A 20941-nucleotide genomic window follows, 5' to 3' on the forward strand; every position below is an offset into this window, starting at 1 on the left:
AGAATTGAAGACTTGGTGAAAGCGTTCACATTTTCAAAAGACTGAAGTTTAAAACTCATTCTACAGAACACCTACCTTGGCTTCTTCCAAGCGACCCAGGGCTTTGAGCAGATTCCCCAGGTCACTACGCACACAGTACAAGTCCTGAAAATCAAATTAATTGAGTCATTCCCAGTAGAGCCAACGGAGACTTCAAAAGGTAATATAGCAACTGTACAGACCTCTACCACCTGAGCTTCTAGCATGTTTTTCACCAGTTTAAAAATCAGCACCTTCTGTAATCTGACAGGACTAGAGAATGTCACTGTGAATTATGTAGCAGCTAGTCAGACAGCAGAACCAGTACAGTAAGCACTCTAGAGACATAAAACAGTCCCCACATACAGCCTTCACATCACTGCCCTGTTTAACACATGTGGCTTTTTGATCACGGCCTTTCCTGGACTGGCACCACAGCTGGAATGGAAAAGGAAGAGTGGCATAGTTGGACAGAGTAAGGGTGAGCAACTTAACTTAAGACAGCCTGTCAAATGGTATGGGCAGCAGTTTGCATAATCACACTCAAGTCAAATAAATAGCAGTGCACAACTGTGGGCAGGTACACAGACCAGGGATGCCCAGAACATCCACTGCTGTCAGTGGCTCTAAAACCAAGAGGAAAGAAGCATACAACTGTGCTTGCACATCAGCCTGTGTCTGTCTCTCACCAGGAAATACTACAGTAAGCATCTATCCCCAGGTACTGGCCTGCATTAAAAACAGGACCAAACAGCTCTTCCCCCAAAGAAGGGTATAGAGCTGCGCCTGCATAGACGACGACATCTATTCTGCAGTAAAAGATCAGACAGAAGAGTGACAGAATGAGAAGGGAGCCAAGGTTCCAGAGGGGTGCATGTGCACAAAGCAGCTGTGAGCAGCATTAGGTGAGGTCAGGGCTAACAAGGGTGGTGATCCCCATCCCCATCAAGCCCAACACCTCTCTTCCTCGGCCCTGCCCTTCTTTGACCCCATGCTGGCTTGCTGGAGAACTCACTACTTTGAGGCAGCAAACACACACATGTGCTCAACCTTGCCCTCAGTGCAAACCACCTCGGTGACCTTTCATAGCTGCCCTGTTTGTGTGTAGCTTAAGCACTTTTCCCCTTTTAGGACTGTAAAGCTCACTCTGCCGTTTCTAGGCATGTAATACATCTATACAGAGGACAGAAGAATTCTGCGGCCCAGATGTAGGCAGTGGCATTATAGCCAAATCTGCCTTTTGTTTGTTCAGGAAGTTTCCGAGACAGACCGGATGTAAATGACTTCCTTAGGAGGGTACCAATGTGGATCCGGGGGGGGGGGGGGGGGGAGTGTGTGTGTGTGTGTGTGTGTGTGTGTGTGTGAGAGAGAGAGAGAGAGAGAGAATAATGCAATGACAGAAAGGTTTGCATGATCCCCAAAGACCTGAACCTTAAAGCGAGTATGAGTGATTCACAACACAATCCCAAGCACATGTTCACTTAGAAAAAAATCCTAATGTACTTCGGTGGTGCTTCCTTTCAGGTAAGAATGTCTAGGGTTGCAGTCTTAAGTCACCTTGACTGCAGTTTGCGTGTGCACTGAGTGGCCCCCAACCCCCAGGCCAGCATTACAGGAAGCCCTTGGGACTGAGAAGCTTGTGCACTCCTGCTTTAAACATATATGAATCGGAAGTACAAACAATACTCTTCACTGCAGTAATGCTGAAACCTGCAGGGTGCTACAGGGATTTGACAAGTAATTTTGTCAGGGTCAGTTACAAAGCTGTTGAATCTTAATGTGAACTGCTTTGGAAACTCAGAAGCTCAAAGCTGTTATTTATATCACTGAAAGATTTGTGCCATCTCCAGGTAGAGTTCAACTTACAGGATTGTACTGCAGGGCAGAAACATATGCCTGCACTGCCCCTTCCATATCACCTGCAGCTACTAAAGCAGCAGCAAGATTAATGTATCCATCAATGAAGTCTGGCTTGAGGCGCAGGGCATGCCGATAGTGTTCAATTGCTTCCTGCAGTTGCCCACGCTCCTTGTACACATTCCCCAGATTTGAGTAGGCTTCTGCCAGCAGTGGATTCTGCTTGATTGCCAAAGTGCTGAAGTGAGCAGACCTAGAGAAGATGCAAGATCATTTGAAGTTTAATCTGCTATGGTATCATCAATGCAATGTAATTTGATCTGCTTGCTAAAACTCTCATGAATAAGTAGAATTTATGTGAATGGAAAAGTTCAAGGTTAGAAAAAGAGGTTGCTAGTAGCAGATCAAATGAGACACAATGCACCTTCTAATTGTTAGAACATCTTGCTTGTATATAGCAGGAACAGGACAAACATACAGAGCTTCTACAACACAATTATTTCTCAACTCATCCAAGCTAATTCTGTTTAGGCAGAGGAGGAGCTGACTTACATTTTGTGCAACCTGATCTAAGAATCCTCTATTTTGATTCAAACACATTTTTGCACTCCTGAACAGTTACATTACCAGTTCAGTAATATTCTCCATAAAGCTTAATATTTGACATTACTCTGTCCTCTGCAAGATCCCCTACATTTGCAACCCTACTGTATAAACCTTCCAAATAACAAAATTATAGTATTGGACATAAACTATGCCTCGTAACTACTTCTACGCCTAACACAAGAACTAAGGAGATAAAAGGAAGGATGTTCAACATTTCTTGCTGTATTTATAGTAAGCTGTATGGTAATGTAACAGCTTTTAATAGAAACATTTGAATATATGATGAAAATTTGGCGTAGCTTTCTATCTATTCTATCTATTTTTAAAATATACTTACTCAACTAAATTTAAGCAACACAGAGACCCTCTGGGAAGCACCCACTTGTTAAAAGCATTTCATGTTATTTGCACAAGGTCAGTAATTTCACCCACGCGCCAAGTTCCTACGCCTGCAGGCAATATGCTAAAGCTGTACAGTAAGGAGAAATTAACATTTCATTCCAATGCAATATTCTCCTGCCTACATACAGCCAACTCCTAAGTAGCAAGAACCTCCACCATGTGTAACTGCATGCAGAGGAATCAGCCCAATTAAGAAAAGTAGAAATGCCAATCAACTTCTCTTTCTGAGGCAGAACCCTATGCAGAGGGCAAAAAGGCCCCAGCCTCCTACCTGTCCAGCCTGCGACACTGGAAGTGAATGGATGAGAGCAACAACAGCACACCAGTGTTGTCAGGCTCTTGTCGCCAAAGCTGCATGCAGTGTCTTTCAGCTGCTTCGAAGTCTCCTGCTTGATACTCCCGGTGAGCCAACTCCGCTAGCCCTTGGAAGGAAAGCATACGTTTCGTTGGTTCTGAAGAATCACCAAAACATTTAGGGGGGAAAACAAAAAGTTAGAAAATGGGAACAAAAACTGAGAAACTACGGTGTACAAATTAAAAGGTGAAATGTTTGATATAATGAAAAACCCCAGGGGGATTGAGTGATTAAACACAAACACAGATTTATTCTAGAAAAACAACATTTTTAGCAGAGGCTCATTAGCTTAATGATGAACTATAACCTATAAACTTCTTACTCTCTGTCACTGGTCCCTGTTCCCCCTTCTTAGCATACAACACACTCAAATTTAGTTAGGCCATGAGACTTGAATATCAGCACCTGAAAATCTATCTAAGGGAAATTTCCACAGCCACCATCACCTTAACATATATGCCTGTTATTCAACAAAGACCTTAACACAATACAAGGCTTGGCCTATCTTACAATCTAGGAGTAAATCTTGTCAAAGTGTTCAGTTTTTGTCAAATTAGGTGAAGTAATGCAACAAACTAAGAACATGGTTTCATGCAATGAAATGAAAAAGTACAGCAGGCAAAGGTTACCTGCTAAATACACATCTCCTAGAAGATGTAAATCAGAGAAGGCTGTAAATCATTGTTTTCCTGCAAAATCACCACCTGCTTCTAAGCTCATGCAGAAAGATTAATAAACACCTTCCCTAATAAAAGCTGAATTTGATTAAAGGTCCTGGAACGAAACCATTTTGCTGTAACCACCATAGCTGCCAGGCCTCTGAGCAGGGAATATGACAAAACTCAACAACAATTGTTGGGCTAGGAACCAGTACTTTAACATTAAAACTTAGTATTACTTGTGAAAGACATTTGCTAATGAAAACGCACTACAATGATGAACAAAAGCAACCCCACAAAATTAACACTGTTCAGGCCTGAGAAAACAGCACTATCCACAGGGGTCTACCAAGGCTTACTAACAGGCCACTGTTTGTGAGTGCCACTAGCCGTGCCCATTCTCTCCCATGAGTACTCTGCATGTGATAGCTTAGAGGATATGGGGTTGGAAGGGGCTGAGGTCTTACTTAATTTCAAGTGAAGTTTTTACAGAAGCAGCCCATGTCACTGCTTCTCCCTTCAGCTAACATCTCATGGGAAATGAAAGACTCAGCCCACTGCCCAGTCCTCTGATGTGCCCAAAGCATCAGTAACCAATCTACTCACCAGTCCCATCCACCAATCACTAGTCAGCAGCCTACACAATTTCCTCCAGATGTTGGATTGGATGCAATGGGACTGATCTATGGGGCAGGGAATCCTTTAAACCAAGCATATGAAAGAGAGAATAACTCCCAAAAGGAGGCAAAAGGACAAGCAGCAGAGACCTAATCCCACAAGGTATGCTGTGGCAACACAAAGAAGGGGCACTTTGCTTGCCTGGGACAAAGAAAAAGAGAGAAAAGTGCAGAGCCCAAATGAAGATGCACAGTAGACCATGTTACTTGTAGAAAATAGGGAACTGCAAAGGGGGGGGGGGAATTAGTGCCAGAGAAGATGGCAGAGAGCCAGCATGGTATAGCAGTTAGAGCATCAGACTAGAACAAGGAAGATTCAGGTTCAAATCCCCACTCAGCCATAAAGCTCAGTGGATGACCTTGGCCCATCAACTACCTTGCCATGTAACCTACCTCACAGGATTGTTGTGAGGAAACAATGAACAGCTGGAGAATGATATGTAGCACCCTAAGCTCCTGAGAGCACCTCATGGTGCCCTCCCAATGTTTTGGACTACAATTCCCATCAGCTCCAGCCAGCATGGCCAATAGTCAGTGATGCTGGAAGTTGCAGTCTACACCTGGGAGCACCAGGTTGGGGAAGGATGCCTTAGAGGAAGGGCAGCATAAACATGCAATAAATAATGGACCTTGATTGGTCAACAAAGAAGAATTAGGGCATGGGTGAAGTGAGTTGGCTAAACTTTACCAGGTTTGGACTGCTGGTGTTGTGAGCACAAACTAATCACTTCCCCTTTCCCAGGAGGGGATAAATTGAGAAGAGGATCTGATCTGACCCATCCCACCCTGTGCAGACAGCCAAGGACAGCAGGCAGGTAGAGTTCAGGGTACGATTATCATTCACTCTCCCAGAAATGAGGAGCAAATATGCTGCTTTGAACACTTTATACTGCTTTTCCACAAAGCTCAAAGTGATTTGCGCGCACACACAAATATCAACAATGAAGACTCTTATTTCCTCCCACCAGTGCAAAGGGACCCTTTGTGCATATCCTCTGTTACTCATGGGAGGTGCACTTGCCACTGGTGAGGGGATCTGTAGACTTGACTGCAAATGTCCTTATCACTAAAGCTCCAATCCATGTAAATAATTTGTTACACATTCTTTCAAAAAATGTCAGCTTCATTTATTTATTTATTTTTACAAAAGAACCCAAATGGTATTGATTGTGGATTGATGAGAAGATGTAGCCCGCATATGGCTTCTGGGGGGGGATTTAAGCTTTGATCACAACCCTTGCTGCCCAGCTCAATTCCTACTTTGGCTTAGTCTTCTCCCAAAAGGGGGTCTATGACACACCCCACCCCCCCACCCCCCGGCAAAGGTGAAGTACAGGCTGAAGGGGCAGGATTGCAGCTTGAGATCAATAGGCATATGGTCAAGGAACACCTAATTACATTGAATGAGTTCAAATCTCCAGGGCCAGATGAACTGCATAATAGCGTAATAAAGGAACTGGCAGAAGAACTCTCAGAACCACTGTCTATTCTCGTTGAGAAATCATGGAGGACGGGGGAAGTCCCAGATGACTGGAGGAGGGCTAATCTTCAAAAAGGGTAAAAAGGAGGAACCTGGGAACTACAAACCAGTCAGTCTGACATCAATCCCTGAGGAAATTCTGGAGATTATAAAGCAATCCATCTGGAAGCACCTTGAAAACAATGCCGTGATTACTTGAAGCCAACATGGATTTGCCAAGAACAAATCCTGCCAGATGAATCTGATCTCATTTTTTGATCAAGTAACCTCTCCTGTGGACTGTGGGAATGCTGTAGACATCATATACCTCGACTTCAGCAAAGTGCCCCATGATATCCTGATGAGCAAACTAGCTCAAAGTGGGCTAGATTAAACAATGATCCAGTGGATCCACAGTTGGGTACAGAATCAGATTCAAAGAGAACTTCTCAATGGGATCTTCTCAAACTGGGGAGAGGTAACAAGCAGGGTACCGCAGGGCTCAGTCCTGGGCCCTGTGCTCTTCAATATTTGTATTAATGACTTGGAGGAGGTGGTGCAGGGAATGCTGATCAAATCTGCAGATGACACAAAATCGGGAGGGACAGCTAATACTTTGGAAGACAGAAACAAAATTCAAAGTGATCTGGATAGACTGGAGCGCTGGGCAGAAAACAACAAATGAAATGTAATAGAGATAAATGCCAAGTTCTGCACCTAGGAAAAAGAAACCAAAGGCACAGTTACAAGATAGGGGATACGTGGCTCAACAACACGACAAGCGAGAAAGATCTTGGAATTGTTGTCGATCACAAGCTGAGTATGAGCCAACAACGTAATATGGCTGCAAAAAAGGCAAATGCTATTTGGGGCTGCATTAATAGAGGCATAGCTTCCAAATCCCAGGAAGTACTAGTTCCCCTCTACTCAGCACTGGTTAGGCCTCATCTGGAGTACTGTGTCCAGTTCTGGGCACCATATTTTAACAAGGATGCAGACAAACTGGAGAGGGTTCAGAGGAGGGCAATAAAGATGATCAGGGGACTGGAAACAAAGCCCTATGAAGAGAGACTGAAATAATTGGGCATGTTTAGCCTTGAGAAGAGAAGACTGGAGGGAGGTATGACAGCGCTCTTCAAGTCCTTGAAAGGTTGTCACAGAGAGGAAGGCCAGGATCTCTTCTCGATCATCCCAGAGTGCAGGACATGGAATAACGGGCTCAAGTGATAGGAAGCCAGATTCCAGCTGAACATCAGGAAAAACCTCCTGACAGTTAGAGCGATATGACAATGGAACCAGTTACCTAGGGAGGTGGTGGGCTCTCCCACACTGGAGGCATTCAAGATGAGGCTGGACAACCATCTGTCAGGGATGCTCTGACTTGAATTCCTGCATTGAGCAGGGGGTTGGACTTGATGGCCTTGTAGACCCCTTCCAACCCTACTATTCTATGATTCTATCTATGATGTAAGCTTGCACAACAACTACTCTCTGTAATTCACCCTTTCAAGCTGACAGTATATTGTAGAATTAGCAAACACACTCAGTGCATCAGGTTGACACCTGAAGCTTCTCAATATATTTTTTTTAAGTATCTCAATTTCAACTGCTTGGTGCCATTTTATTTTACAAATTGCTGGTATCTCTGCTGCCAGTGACTGATTATAGCCCCCAAAGGGCATGGAGCTGCATCCCATGTTAATACGGGTACACTCTCAGGAATTGCAGTGTGGGTACTGAAAATCTGACATCAATCTTTTTAAAAAAAATTCTAGTTTGGCTATTTCATTTTAACATTTCGTCAGCTCCCCAGAGCCTGAGTGAGTCACTACTACCACTAGCAACTACATAATTCCACTTTTACAGATGGGTCGCTGGGATGGAGAGCCACTTGCTCCACACACATTTTGAGTCCACAACAATATCATTTTTCTGGAGCATTTTGAAGTGGAAAGTTTCCCAATGACCCTAATCTATTGAGATCTAATTTAGCATGTTTGGGTCACGTCACGTGCCATGCTAGTTTTAATCACACCCTCTCCCACCCCATTTCACAAATCTATTGAGATCTAATTTAGCATGTTTGGGTCACGTCACGTGCCATGCTAGTTTTAATCACACCCTCTCCCACCCCATTTCTCAGCCAACATGTGTGTGAGTTCAGCTTATATTGCTATAAGCATGCATATATGTATGTATATGATTGCTATACCTGAAAAAAGTGCCTTTGAACTGCCCAATTTGACCATTACTGTATCTGTTTGTTATGTTACTAATTGGTTTCATGACAATACATTTTTAGAAGTGGAAATTTCATCAGGAAAATACAGTAGTGGAAAAATTTGCACCCCACCTTGCCAGTCCATAACAGAGGTAGGAATTGAACATGACCATCCCAAATCCAAGTTTAACTCTCTAGTCACTGGGTTATGCAGGCTAATAAATAAAAGCCTATTTATCAGAAGGGAGGGCAATTGTCTATTTTAGAGAGAAAAGCCTTCCATTATTTCATTTTTGTGAACTTCAAAACATAGATGCACTTCCTTATTCTCAACTGGACACATTTATCTTGTAAAATCAACACAGGAAGCAGTAGGAGATTATACCATCTAAATTTCTTGAAACATGAAAAAGGTGTATCTTTTCTTTTTAAAAAGGTAAATTAGGTATCTCCAGTAGATGCTTCCACAGCTAAACATTGGCTTCATTTATATAAACTATGCTCTTCATAATCTGGTTCACATTTAAGACATCTACTAAGTATACTGAAATGTGTTTTGAAAAATATTTTTATTCATTTTATATGGTTTAAGATCATCCACTGGGATTTCTTGAGGGGGCCCTGGTTACAGCTTTGGGGGCAGAAAATGAACAATGAAGATATATAAATACTACACTGCTGGGCAAGCCTCAGAGTAACTTGTTTGAATAAACCAACAGTCCTCAGTCCAAGAGACACACCCTTGACTCAGCACACACAAAGAAATCATCAGATTCAGATTAAAGCCATGTTAGGGAAATAGCAGCAATCCAGTATGTGCAGGTTTAGGAAAAGGCCCATGCCTGGTTATTATGAGCTGCCAAGTCTCCTTGAGATCTCCCCATTGGTTTATCTATTGGCCACATACTGCAATGAGATGGACCCAGCCCTCAGCACTATCAGCAGGTCTGAAACTCAGCTGGGCCAAATGCATCCCCCGCTCCCTCCTCCTGGCCCTAGCAGACAGCTACTGCCCTGTGTAATTATGTGGAGGCAGGTGGGGCGCTAATCCTTCGCCTTACAAAACGTTTCACCCATTTTGTTCTGAGAGGGAATGGAAAGCCTGGAGAGAACAGGAAGCCTTAAAACAGTGTGCACACTTCCAACTGATGAAATGCCCACTTGACGTATGTTACTGGGTTAGGGCCCTTTCCATCCCAAGATAATTATAGCCTCTTGAGAAAGCAACACCGTCAATTGCTTCCATCAATAACAGCCTGCACAGATCAGTGGAAAAACACTGTCCAGCAGAATTCTGGTATATCCTCTCTGCCCTCCCACCAGCGACTTCACTGATTTGTCCCAGTTTAAGAGTATGTTAGACAATTGCCTATGAAAAATAGGTAGTGCAGCAATAACACTCTTGCCTTGAGACATAATTTATAGGAGTGTCCCTCAAATTTTGAAATCCCCTCTCCCCTGTTACTCAATTGTACCCATAAATGCTATCTAAGAAACCTAACAGGTATGCCCATCCAGTTCTAACACTGGACCCCTACATCCCCACCCACACAGCCCCACAACCACTTCCATTGCTGGCTTCACCTGGATAATATGCGGGGACTTGCAATCCTATTTTACCCTTTCAACAATTTACACAATATCCATGTTGGTAGGACTCCAAGACTGGATTCTGTGCAGTTTAAGCCATTAACATATCTTCTCTAATTTAAATGTGCGGCATGGCTTTAAAAGAGCTGTTTAATATGGAAGCCTGGCTAAATTTACAAGGAGATTGCTTTGCTCATCTTCTAGGATGACCTCAGTACTGCGCTCTGGTCCAGCAGGACCTAGCATGGTGGAACTGGGCCTTCAGGCGATGGGCCTCAGAGGTCTCCAAACATAAAAGTCTCCACACCTAACCCACCAGGAAACTACCTTGTATCAAGTCAGAACACTGGCTCATTTAATCCAGGTCTACTTTGATATCATTTCTGGTTTTTTCTAAATGCAATGCATGTGCTTTACCGTTAAACCACGACTGCTTCCTACTCCATGAGAATGCTTTCTACCAAAGCAGGCCCTTGGTCCCTGCCTAGCCCAATCCTGTCTGCTGACTAACAAAGCCTCTCCGGGACCTGAGGCGCGTTTTCCCCCACTGGTCCTTTTAACTGGGAAGAGATGCCGGGGTTGAACTTTTGACCCTCGACCTGCAAAGCAGACGCTCTGCCACCACGTTAGGCGCCCGCCCGCCCCTCAATCTAGGCACACACCACCTTCTATGGAGTCAGACCACTGGCCTCCCTAGCCCACCTCTGGCCTGCTCTCTGCGGGTTAAGTCTCTCCGTCCCGTATGATGCTGTGCTGCCGTTTTAAAGCGGCTGCTGCACGTGTACATTCAGAGAGACTTCCAAAGGGCATTTCCTGGGGAGGCCTCAGAGTTACTATTTCCCGCGCCCTTCGGAGACCTACCCCCGCGGGGGATACCCGGGATCCTGGGGAGAGGGGCTTTGCAGCGTGGGCCCTCCTGGCACGTGCGCTACCCACGACACACGCCCCTCTAAAATCCACCACGGGAAGCGTTGCCTGCTCCACCGGCAGCGGCTCCCCGGGGTCTCAGGTATATCGCGCGCTCCCGGAGACCCTTCCGACTGGCGCTGCCGGAGTTGAGTCCGCGGCCACACCATGCGCACCCACGAGCTCGCCCCCGCCCCGAGATGCGGCCCTCCCCCATTCCAAACTCAGCGGCGCGGAGGCCACCGGCCCGCCCAAGCCGCAGCAGCAGCGAGGCCCCTTTCCGCGCTCCATTCGTACGGCCGCGTGTGCATTCGCGGGAGGGGCGCGAGGCAGGCGTTCTGAGCAGCAGCGCCCGCCACGAGGAAGGCAGCCGGGGCGCGCGGCGCGCCCCCGCGCCCATTTCTTGTCTGCGCGCGGCCTCGCCCCGAGGGTCCCCCCTCCCCGCCGGGCCGAGGCCCAGGCTCGCGGCAAGCCGGCAGCGGGAACCTCGACTAATCAGGAGGCGTCTGGCCGACAGGTACCTGTGCTGTCGGCTACGTTCCCCACAGACGACGCCGCCATAGCTCCGGCTGCTCCTCCGGCCGCTAAGCCGAACCGCTGTTGGCCCACACTGCTCGCGTCAGGCGGCGGCTCCCGAAATGGCGGCTGAGAGGCGGAAGGAGACGTAAGGCTGGGCGGGGTGCCGCCGCCGGATCTTGTTTCCTTCTCCCGCGAAGTAGTCCCTGCGCCTCAGGAGGGCGAATTGCTCTTCCACTTCCGGCGAGAGGCGACCGGAAAGATGCCCGAGACGCTCACTCCGCCGCTCTGATTTGGCCAACAGGCCCCAAGTACAAGTAGTTGTCTACGGGAGGCACAAGTCACAACGGAGATCCGCCATAGCCGTCCGCCCGCGGCCAACACTGCGACACATTGGCACAGTACGCATGCGCTGTAGAATGCCCCACTCGTGTACGTTCTTCCCCCCTCCCCGCCTCGGCCACATCCGGAGCACGTCGCCGCTGGGCTGCGCGATGGCCGACGGGAAGGAAAAGGGCGGGAATTCGACTGCGGCAGGGCTCGGGGAGCCCCGCCCCGCCCAGGGTAAAAATTTCCACGGGGGGATTGCGAAATCCCCCGCGCCGCCTAAAACGGCCCCTCCCCCAGCGCCAGCCCGCTTGCAGGCGGCCGCCAAGGTGCTGGCAGGAAAGATGCAAAGTGGTTCAAAAAAAGCTGAGGCCCTTAGGCGCAGGAGGAAACATTGCGGGGCTGCTGCGACCTTTTCCTTCACAAACAATTGTTCAGCCGTGTCCGACTCCTCGCGACCACACGGACCATAGCACGCCAGGCCTTCCCGTCCTCCGCTCTCTCCCGGAGCGTGCTCACGTTCATACAGCTTTGCAAATAGTCCAGAGTTACTAGTCCACAAGCATTCCCACTAAGGAGCCTGCCTGCCACCCCATTCGTGGCATACCACATGTATGTATGTATGTATGTATTTATTTCATTTATATCCCGCCTTTTTTCCTCCAAGGAACTCAAGGCGGCATACATAATCTTCCTCCTCCTCCTCCATTTTATCCTCACAACAACAACCCTGCGAGGTGGGTTGGGCTGAGAGTCTGTGACTGGCTCAAAGTCACCCAGTGAGCTTCCATGGCCGAGTGGGGACTAGAACCCAGATCTCCCGACTCCCAGTCCAGAACTCTCGCCACTACACCACACTGGCTCTCATAATGTAATAATACAATAATACATGTAATAATAATACAAACCAGGGTGTAAAAATATCTTATTCTCACTTACCTGGAAGTAAGCCCCATTGATCTCAATGGATCTTACTTCTAAGTAAACATGAATTGGATTATGCTGTCCATCTATTTTGGTATCATCTAATGACTTCTAAAAAGATGCAGAAGGCAACAATCCAGCTTGTGCACAGGGCAAACTGAAATGGTAGACCTAGGATCCTTGCTCAAGAACTCAATTTTAGTGGAAGGCTGCTTGATTGAAGATGTAGAGGGGCAGGACTTCACCACGCTCTTGAAACAGACTGCTTAGTGCCCGTGCCACAGGGAGAGTGGGTGGGTGGGTGGGTGGATAACAGCCTTCAAGGGGCTGGATTTGAGCGTGGGGTCTCCAGTTCCTGAGCTGTGGTTGTCTCAATTCAAACAAAACACCACGCAGGTTACACAAAAAGGTTTATTCACAGTTTGGGCAAGTGTTTCAACATACTCGTTCCTGAGCTGTAAACACAGCCTAGAAACATTCTCACTTGGGAGCAAAAAGACCTTACAGCCTGGTATTGGGTTGGGGCACAAATCAGCCATTTAAACTCCCATAAAGAGGGCAACACTTTGTCAGGGCTGAATCCATACACGCTTACCTCACAAATATACAGCAGCTGCATTTACTGGCAAAAATGAAACTTTTAGCAGTACTCCTTGCATTTAAAACAATCATTCCATTAACAGAAACTATAAATTTACACACTCACGCACACAATATTGATTTTTAAAAGTGAAGCAAAAACAGGTGTCTCTCAGATTAGCAACACAGACTGTCCCATCCCACATTTCAGTGGATAATCTGTACATCAAGTCCTGGCTGCAGACTCATATTCCACCATGAGAAGGCCTTATTCGTCTGAATCCAGATCGCTGTCTCCTGCAATGGAATGGAAGTCCTCACTATCTTCCTCATCCTCTGACAGATGAACTTGACTTAACACACTAGGACCACACCGTTGTTCCTCCTCCTCCTCTTCCTCTTCAGAGATCTCATAACCTCCAATGCTGCTGAAACTTGTATCTCGGGTATTGGACTTCGGATCCGGTTCCTCATAACTGCCATAACTGGAAAACAAGGAAGTCTCATAAATATGTCCTCATTATTTGCCATGTGTGCCTGACACATCACAGAAAAGAAACAACATGGCAGCGAAAGACAAAAGTGTGAGACATCACAAATGCAGATGCACACCCACTTAGTGCTTTTCTGCACAATTCGTTTTTAGCATAAGAAGTGCATCCATGTCTAAACTGTTGCACACTCCACCTGCCATCCCTCAAGTTGAGCCTCTGTTGCAGCAACACCTCCATATCCCTAACACTCAAAATGTGACAATTTGCAGCTGGGAAATGAACATTCTTCCCCTAGATAGCATATCCATTACTAGTGCAATTGCTGTGCAGAATGTGGTTACGCAAGCGTCACAGGCAGAACTAAATATTGCCTCTGATGTGTCAGGTGACTAAACTCCACTGCAACATTTTCTTTTTCAAATCACTTTTTAAGACTTTAGAGTCAGAATGAAACTTTTTGAGCAATGCTCAAACGCTGTCCAAACAACACTTAGGTTTAATCCTATGTGGCAATATCAATACATTATTCTTGAATAAATTTAAGTGAAAAGGGAAGACTGGGCCTGACCATTACTAGGGCTGTAAACCACTTGGCTACGGGGAGTTACTACTAAAGGACTGTCTGAATTGTTAGAAGTTTCAGTTCGGTGATGTTAGAAGACTACAGATGGAATCATGACAACTGAAAGAACAGCAACAAAGAGTACACTGAGACCCCCACACCATCAGCATTTACATGACAGAACCAAAGGAGGTTTCCCCTTCAAATTTGGTATTGCCAGCCCACTTTTGAAATAACCAAGCTCTCCTGAGTGGTTCCCCTTAGTGTCCACAACAGCACGCTTTTCTCTGCTTACCTGGCATTGCTGTCCTCCAAGGCATGCGAAGTCTCCCCTCCAGCTCCCTCGTAGGACATCATACTCTCCTCATTATCCATGCCCATCCGTGTATTCTCTTGAAGGACGTGAGGGTGTTTGGGTCTCATTGCACTGGACTCCACATCTGAATCACTCCCACTTTCACTGAGGTGAATAGCTGGTCAACATGACAGAAGAGTTAGCCGTAACATTATTTTCATATGTGCAACTGCTTTCTCCTCTCCAACACTGCAGATAGCATCTCAGTAGTTTGTCAGTCTTTAAAAGCTGTCTGCGTTACAGTTCCACAAAGAAAGGTTTCAAAAGCATTTCAGAAAGACAACTACTGGCAGAGATCCTGTCATATGCTGAACAGCCATCAAGGGAAGAAGAAATACTAAGAAAGGAAAGGTAGACAATAAACCAATTTTCAGCAGTCTAATAAGTAGGGTTTGGGTTTCTCCACATTAAATATTGTTTTACTGTTTTTTACATCATTTCTATGAATGCTGCTCAGAGAACATCAGTTATAGGGCAGCAAAGAAATACCATACATACATACATACATAGATTTCATTCTCCCAGAATTGATGATGTGCAGAACTGCTCCAGTGGGGGCTACTCTGCTCAATTTTCAGTTCACATGAATTATACCTAATCTGCATCTTACTTGGGCTTTCCTTTCTCACAACGAAACAGCTGTGCCTCTCCCATAATTGTTTGCTCTAGCAAGTTGAGGGAGAGTTGGGGGAGAAAAGAAGTGATTAGCCAGGTCCTTCTGCCAAATGAGAAAAGTAGTACAACCACTTCCTGTTGTTCTATTTCATCAAGAACAAGAACCACTACTGGTAAATATTCCTGCTCAAGTTGCAAAAATGAATACCAACACACACAAAATGAGCAAGATAAAGAGGCTGGCTAAAGTCAGTGCTGCTGCAATTGGTTCCTCAGTCTTTGCTTCTGGACAATGAAAAAACTTGCAGTGTTGCAGGGAAGGGAGGAGATACTGCCCCAGAACAATCCCATGTGCTGGTGGGCAGTGTGGAGGTGGGGGGCGGAGAGTAGAAGCAGACCCAACATTATAATAGTGTATCATTTTATGTAAGTCACCATGGGAACCCTTCTGGGATGAAAGACAGGATAGAAATCAAATAAAATATAAAGGAACCAGAACAAAAGGCTTTACTGAAAACCTTATAATTGCTTCATAAGCGTTTTATGTCTTTATACCTGGGATTCAGAATTCATGTTGCTGGACTCCACCTCCTATCAACCTCCAGCCAGCATGGCCAATGGTCAGGGATGAGAAAAGTTGGGATCCAACTACTGGAGGGACACAAGTCCCCCCCTCTGCTTACGCCTTTGGCAAGGGGTAGGCTAAGACTTCTAAATAGATTTGATATAGTCAAATCTGCCTTCCACAGAGCAATATCCCCACCTGTATTCCTGTGCTTGAAATTCAGCCTCTAAAGTTCAACTGCAAATAACAAGCTACCAGTCTTTGTTCTGCATTCCCAACCCACTTAGTGCCACACATCACTAGCATTACTTGCCCACGCACTGTTCTGTAGAGTGGTGGGAGATAAGGAAGTGTTGGCTTCGTCACCCTGATGGAACAGGCTACCACTCTCTGGTCTCTGTCATCACAGGGACATAGTAAGCTGTCTCTTGCTGAGTCAGACCCTCGGACCATCTAACCCAGTACTGTCAACACTGATTGGTAGCAGCCCTTCAGGGTGTCAGGTACGAGTTTTTCAAGTCCTGCCTGGCGATACAGGGGACTGAACCTGGGACTGTCTGCATGCAAAGCATGAAAGTGATTGGACGATCGCCTGGATTCGTGAGCATCTGTTATTGCTCACTCTCTCCTAAAGGTCAAGGAGTGACAACTTACATGAGAAAGGATTGTCGCCTTCCTCATCGCTACCGTCATCATCCTCTCCATCTGACATGAGCAAGTCTTCGTAAAGCACGCTGGCCTGAGGCTGCTGGGCTGAGCCTTCTTCCTCATCAGCCAGGTCTCCATCTCCATCTTCCACTTCCTGTTATGGCAGAACAATCAATGGTAAGAAGCAGGAAGCTGCTGGCATGTGAAGAATATGGCTCTCTGCCCACTGACACCATTCACCAGCAATGCCATCTCTTTCTAAAAACTGACGGGTTTGGTTTGCGTTCCATCCACTGCTGTCAGTGTCACTCAGAAGGGCCCTGCGCTGCCACAGCTTCTACCATGAGAGCAGAAGTCAACCAATGAACTATAGATGGGATCAAAGATACTCACTGGGGCTGGAGTCTTAGGTTTCCCATCCTCATCCTCATCAAACCCTTCAATATCTACGTCAGAGTCTTCCTCGCCCAGCCTACCTCGGCCCTGCCGCATCTGAGTGAGGAACACAGAGACAACACCGTTGAGGAAGGAACAGGCACTGATGAGACAGAGGCTCTCAAGCAGGCAGGCAGGCCGACCACAATGGAAGCAATCCACAGTAGATTTGTGGCACTTCCTGCCTGTTCCTAGACTGTACCACACATGTTCTTCCTCTGCCACTAAAATGCCTTTCTACATTCCTCTGGGGTTTCACACCTTCCAGACTAGCTCAAGAGCAAGTCATAAGGCTCAAAACACAAGGCCTCTTTAAGACTCTGTGAACAAACTTCCTTTCCCCCAGTTTCACTGCTCTCCCTGCAGAGAAAGAGCCATCTCCCTGGAATGCCAGAAATCAGGGCAACTGAGGTTCAAAAGCCACAGGCAAAGCTGATATCCCACTAATGCCACAAAGGAACACTGGCTCGTCTTCTCATAACTGGTGAAGGCAGACCTTCACAGCTCTCTGCTCTTTTGCAACATTTGCTTGACATTTATGTAGTCCCTCTCTCGCCTTCCTTCTGCTCCAAATAACACTACATTTATTCCCGACACGTTAAAAAACACACCACAGGAAATAATTCATCCCAAATTACCCAGGACATGTTTGCATGCTTGTCATCCTTTATCTCCAATAAACGCCTCTTCCCCACTTGTCTATAGTACAGGCATCATATGATAGCTACTGCCATAATATAAATCATCTTCCACATTTTCATACTCCATTGAAACCAGAAAGGTCAAACACCTAGTATTATGATGGTATGCTGATGCTCTGCAAATTACTAAGAAGGGCTCTTGGTTCGACACAGATTTTCATTCAAAAGACAGAACTAAACTAGGCCCTTCTACTCTATGTGAACAGGGCATTTGGTCTTGTTTTATCCTCTTTCCATGGCTATTCATAAAAAGAAAGGAACGCAAAGTCCTCTTGCAGCAAAGGAATTGTTGCACACACTTTCTTCACAGGCCCCAGTAACTAGTTTTATCAAGCGGTTTTACAACAAGGCCTTTTATGCAAGAGGTATTCTCATACAGAGATCTAATTGCTTCTGTTATCTTGACCAAGAAGGACGATGCCAAAGCATGTCATTCTCAATGCTGCATGCCCTGTTCCAAGATTTCTGTGCAGGCTCTACCACTCACAGGGAAAAACTACACTCCCTCTCTCGCACCCCCACACCACACCAATCTTTCCCAAGAGGCATTTTAGTAGCCCTCCTTGCTTTAGCACATGACTGACCTGTGCTCCCTGCTTCTCAGGAGTGGTTGTGGGAGTGTCCATAGCAGACAGATTGCTCTCATCTTGATAGACAGAGGCATCACGGGACATGCTGAGAGAGGTGTTGGTGTCATACAGATCTGGTGGCTAAAGTACATTTGAAAAGAGGAAATCAGAATCTCATAGGAGTTATGGGATGCGGAGCTCTTCTTTGAGAGATGGACAACGATACAGACTGATCACAGTGGTGTCAGAAATAAACCCAAGTGCTCCATTTGCCTTACTGGTACTGCATTTCTATAGTAAGCAGCAAACAAGCTACTTGCAATTCTTATAGTCATGACAACCCTGCAGAGTGGGCAAGACAGAGACAGTGATTTTCCCAAGGCAACCCATGCCTGAATGGAAACTGGGACCTCAGCAAGTGCGGTGGTGCAGCAGCCTTAATATCAATGCCAGTTGTAGGAGGCTGAATGTCAAATCCACACACTCAGACATAAAACTCAGTAGAGTGCAAACAGATCTCACACACACACACACACACACACACACCAAATTTAAAATCACACCAAGTTACAGAATGTGAAGCAGGGTAAGATAATTATTCTGTTATGCAAGAGACAGAGTATAAGCTAATTCCTCTCTCAGTGGCCTAAATGTGGTTTCGCAGGAAGGGATCCTCTAATCCCCAGACAATTAGCAAGTGGTTTCTGTGCTGGTTTTATCTGCTATTTTTACTGTAATTTAAATGTATTATTATTAGTTGTATCATTCTTTTTGAATGTCACCTTTGATGTCTTGGCTGAAAAGTGGCCTGAAAATCTTTAAAATAAATCAACGAAAATAAGTATCCTGCAAGCCCATAGAGTAACTAAAGCGGCAGCCACCTAAAGTTTTTGTATCCATCACACATTCAACCAGGAAGCAACTGCAGAAGTCAGTTGACAAAACAAAAGCTGCTGAGCAAACTAAAGCTGCCTTCGACCAGATCAGGCTATTTGTCCATCTATCTAGCCTTGTACTGGCTACTCTGACTGGCAACAGCGCTCCAGCAATCTGGGCAGAAAGAGGTCTGGGCCCATCACCTGCTACCTGATCCTCAAATGGAGATGCCAGGGATTGAACCCGAGACTGTCTGCAAGCAAAGCAGGCACTCTATCACTGAGCTACACTCGTTAAGCACCTTAGAAATATAGGAAGCTGCCTTAGACCAGGCCCGACTATTTACTTGTCCGTCTAGCCCGATACCAACTGCTCCAACTAGCAGTGGCTCTCCTATGTCTTAAGCAGAGAGGCCGATCTGATTTTTTAACTGGAGATGCCAGCAGCTGAACTTGGGGCCTTTGGCATGCAAAGCAGGTGCTGCTACACTGAGGTATGGCCTCTCCCAAAAGGCTGCATACACACAGAAACATTGCTTGAACATCCCCTAACTGCAGCTTTCTCCCAACATGGTGCCCTCCAGATGTGTTGGACTACAATCTCCATAATTCCCCGCCAGCATAGTTTATGGGAACTGTAGTCCAACACATCTGGAGGGCATCAGGTTGGGAGAGGACTGCTTCACTGGATTATATATTAAAATATATATGAGATTTACCAAACAAGAGCAGATATATGGTGATCTTCTCTATATACAGTTTGTGTTCAGCCACAGGCCTGTACCCATAACATACAACTGGGTAGCAGCAAATGCTTGCAGACTGTGTTCCTCCCTTTGACATCTGTGAGTTCATCTCATCCACCACCCAAAAACAGAAGGATGTTGCAAGAGGGAGACAGGAAGCAGATTCCAATTAACATCATGTGCACAGGAAAAGTGACAAGAGCAGAAAAACCGCCGCTGCCACTGCTATGGAAGTGTGGCTTGTTGGATTTTATTAGTTCATTTCAGATACAGAAAGCTTATCTGTACTTCAAAACAAGGAAACATACAACAACACCTGACAGAAAAAAGAGATGCCCAAAAAGGGAGGACAGAAGGAGGATGGGGCTATAGGCTTGTTCTGCAATGCAGCTTCTACTGGGCAAACCAACATTCAACTCAACATCTTGTAAAGAAGTGGAGCGATTGCTAGGCAACTGCTAATTGGAGTAGATGCCTTGGCCAAGCTTGGCCAAGATACAGAAATGATCTCGTAAATGGCTACTGGAAGCCAGAAGACAAAAGATCTGCCAGTTTCAGCTGTGGGCCTCGGCTCAGTAGGAAAGAGCCGATTCACCGTCCAGCCACTTTGGAGGAGTCAGCATATGAACATCAGAAGTTGACTTATACCAGGCCAGATGGTTTGCCCCAGCTCAGTAGTGCCTACTCTGGCTGGCAGCAACTTTCCAGGGCCTTAACAGCAGAGGCCTTTCCCATCACCTGCTTCCTAAGCCTTTTTTACCTGAGGATGCCAGTGACCGAACCCAGAACCTGAGGACTAGTAACAGTATGGGAGCCACAACTCACAGTATGAGTTATAGTATGGGAGGAGCCATAATGCACTGATAGGCCTCTGTGTGCTTTGCATGCAGAGGGTCACAGGTTTAGTCCCTGGCATCTTCACTTTAAAAAAGGGGCAGGAAGCAGGTGACGGGAAAGAGCACCCTCTGTCTGAGACAAGGAAGAGGCACCAGCAGTCAGAGCAGACAATACTGGGCAAACGGACAAAAGTCTGGCTGAGTCTCAGGCACCTTCCTGTGCTCAACTGGAGCTGGAATGCTGCAGCTGGGGCGAGGCCGACTCTTCCCTGCACGCACCCGCTTGTGCATGCCAGCCCTTCCGCCGCTTGGAGCTGCTGCAGAGGGGGGAAAGGAACCAGGGCTGCAACCAACCTGCAGCCTGGCAGGAGAGGAGTCCTCTCTGCGACCGCTGCTGGGCACTCAAGGCAATTATTTCAGGGGGGCAGGGGAAATCATATTTAT

General features: G+C 46.2%; 2 protein-coding genes across 14 annotated transcripts in view; both read right to left on the reverse strand.

The window, feature by feature from the left end:
• OGT (O-linked N-acetylglucosamine (GlcNAc) transferase) overlaps nt 1-11412 on the reverse strand; it is a 34223-nt gene extending 22811 nt beyond the window's left edge. The window contains exons 1-4 of one of the 2 annotated variants that reach the window (XM_084813447.1): nt 11272-11412; nt 3155-3305; nt 1885-2128; nt 76-144 (exon numbers count right to left, since the gene is read on the reverse strand). In XM_084813447.1, the coding sequence (XP_084669573.1) occupies nt 76-144; nt 1885-2128; nt 3155-3305; nt 11272-11311 (504 nt within the window). In that variant the 5' untranslated portion in view covers nt 11312-11412. Of the gene's footprint in view, nt 1-75; nt 145-1884; nt 2129-3154; nt 3336-11271 lie in introns of both variants that reach the window. The other variant, XM_084813446.1, reaches the window with a different exon arrangement.
• A 1498-nt stretch (nt 11413-12910) lies between these two features.
• Nucleotides 12911-20941, reverse strand: part of TAF1 (TATA-box binding protein associated factor 1) — a 46598-nt gene continuing 38567 nt past the window's right edge. For 7 of the 12 annotated variants that reach the window (XM_084813463.1, XM_084813462.1, XM_084813461.1 and 4 more), the window contains 5 exons: nt 18056-18181; nt 16729-16827; nt 16342-16489; nt 14448-14625; nt 12911-13581 (listed from right to left, as the gene is read on the reverse strand). In XM_084813463.1, the coding sequence (XP_084669589.1) occupies nt 13365-13581; nt 14448-14625; nt 16342-16489; nt 16729-16827; nt 18056-18181 (768 nt within the window). In that variant the 3' untranslated portion in view covers nt 12911-13364. The remainder of the gene's footprint in view (nt 13582-14447; nt 14626-16341; nt 16490-16728; nt 16828-18055; nt 18182-20941) is intronic. The other 5 variants (XM_084813468.1, XM_084813467.1, XM_084813465.1 and 2 more) reach the window with 1 other exon arrangement.

This window comes from Heloderma suspectum, chromosome 9, assembly GCF_057233095.1.
Source record: "Heloderma suspectum isolate Gila_16-S chromosome 9, 16-S_ref, whole genome shotgun sequence".
Lineage (NCBI taxonomy): Eukaryota > Metazoa > Chordata > Lepidosauria > Squamata > Helodermatidae > Heloderma > Heloderma suspectum.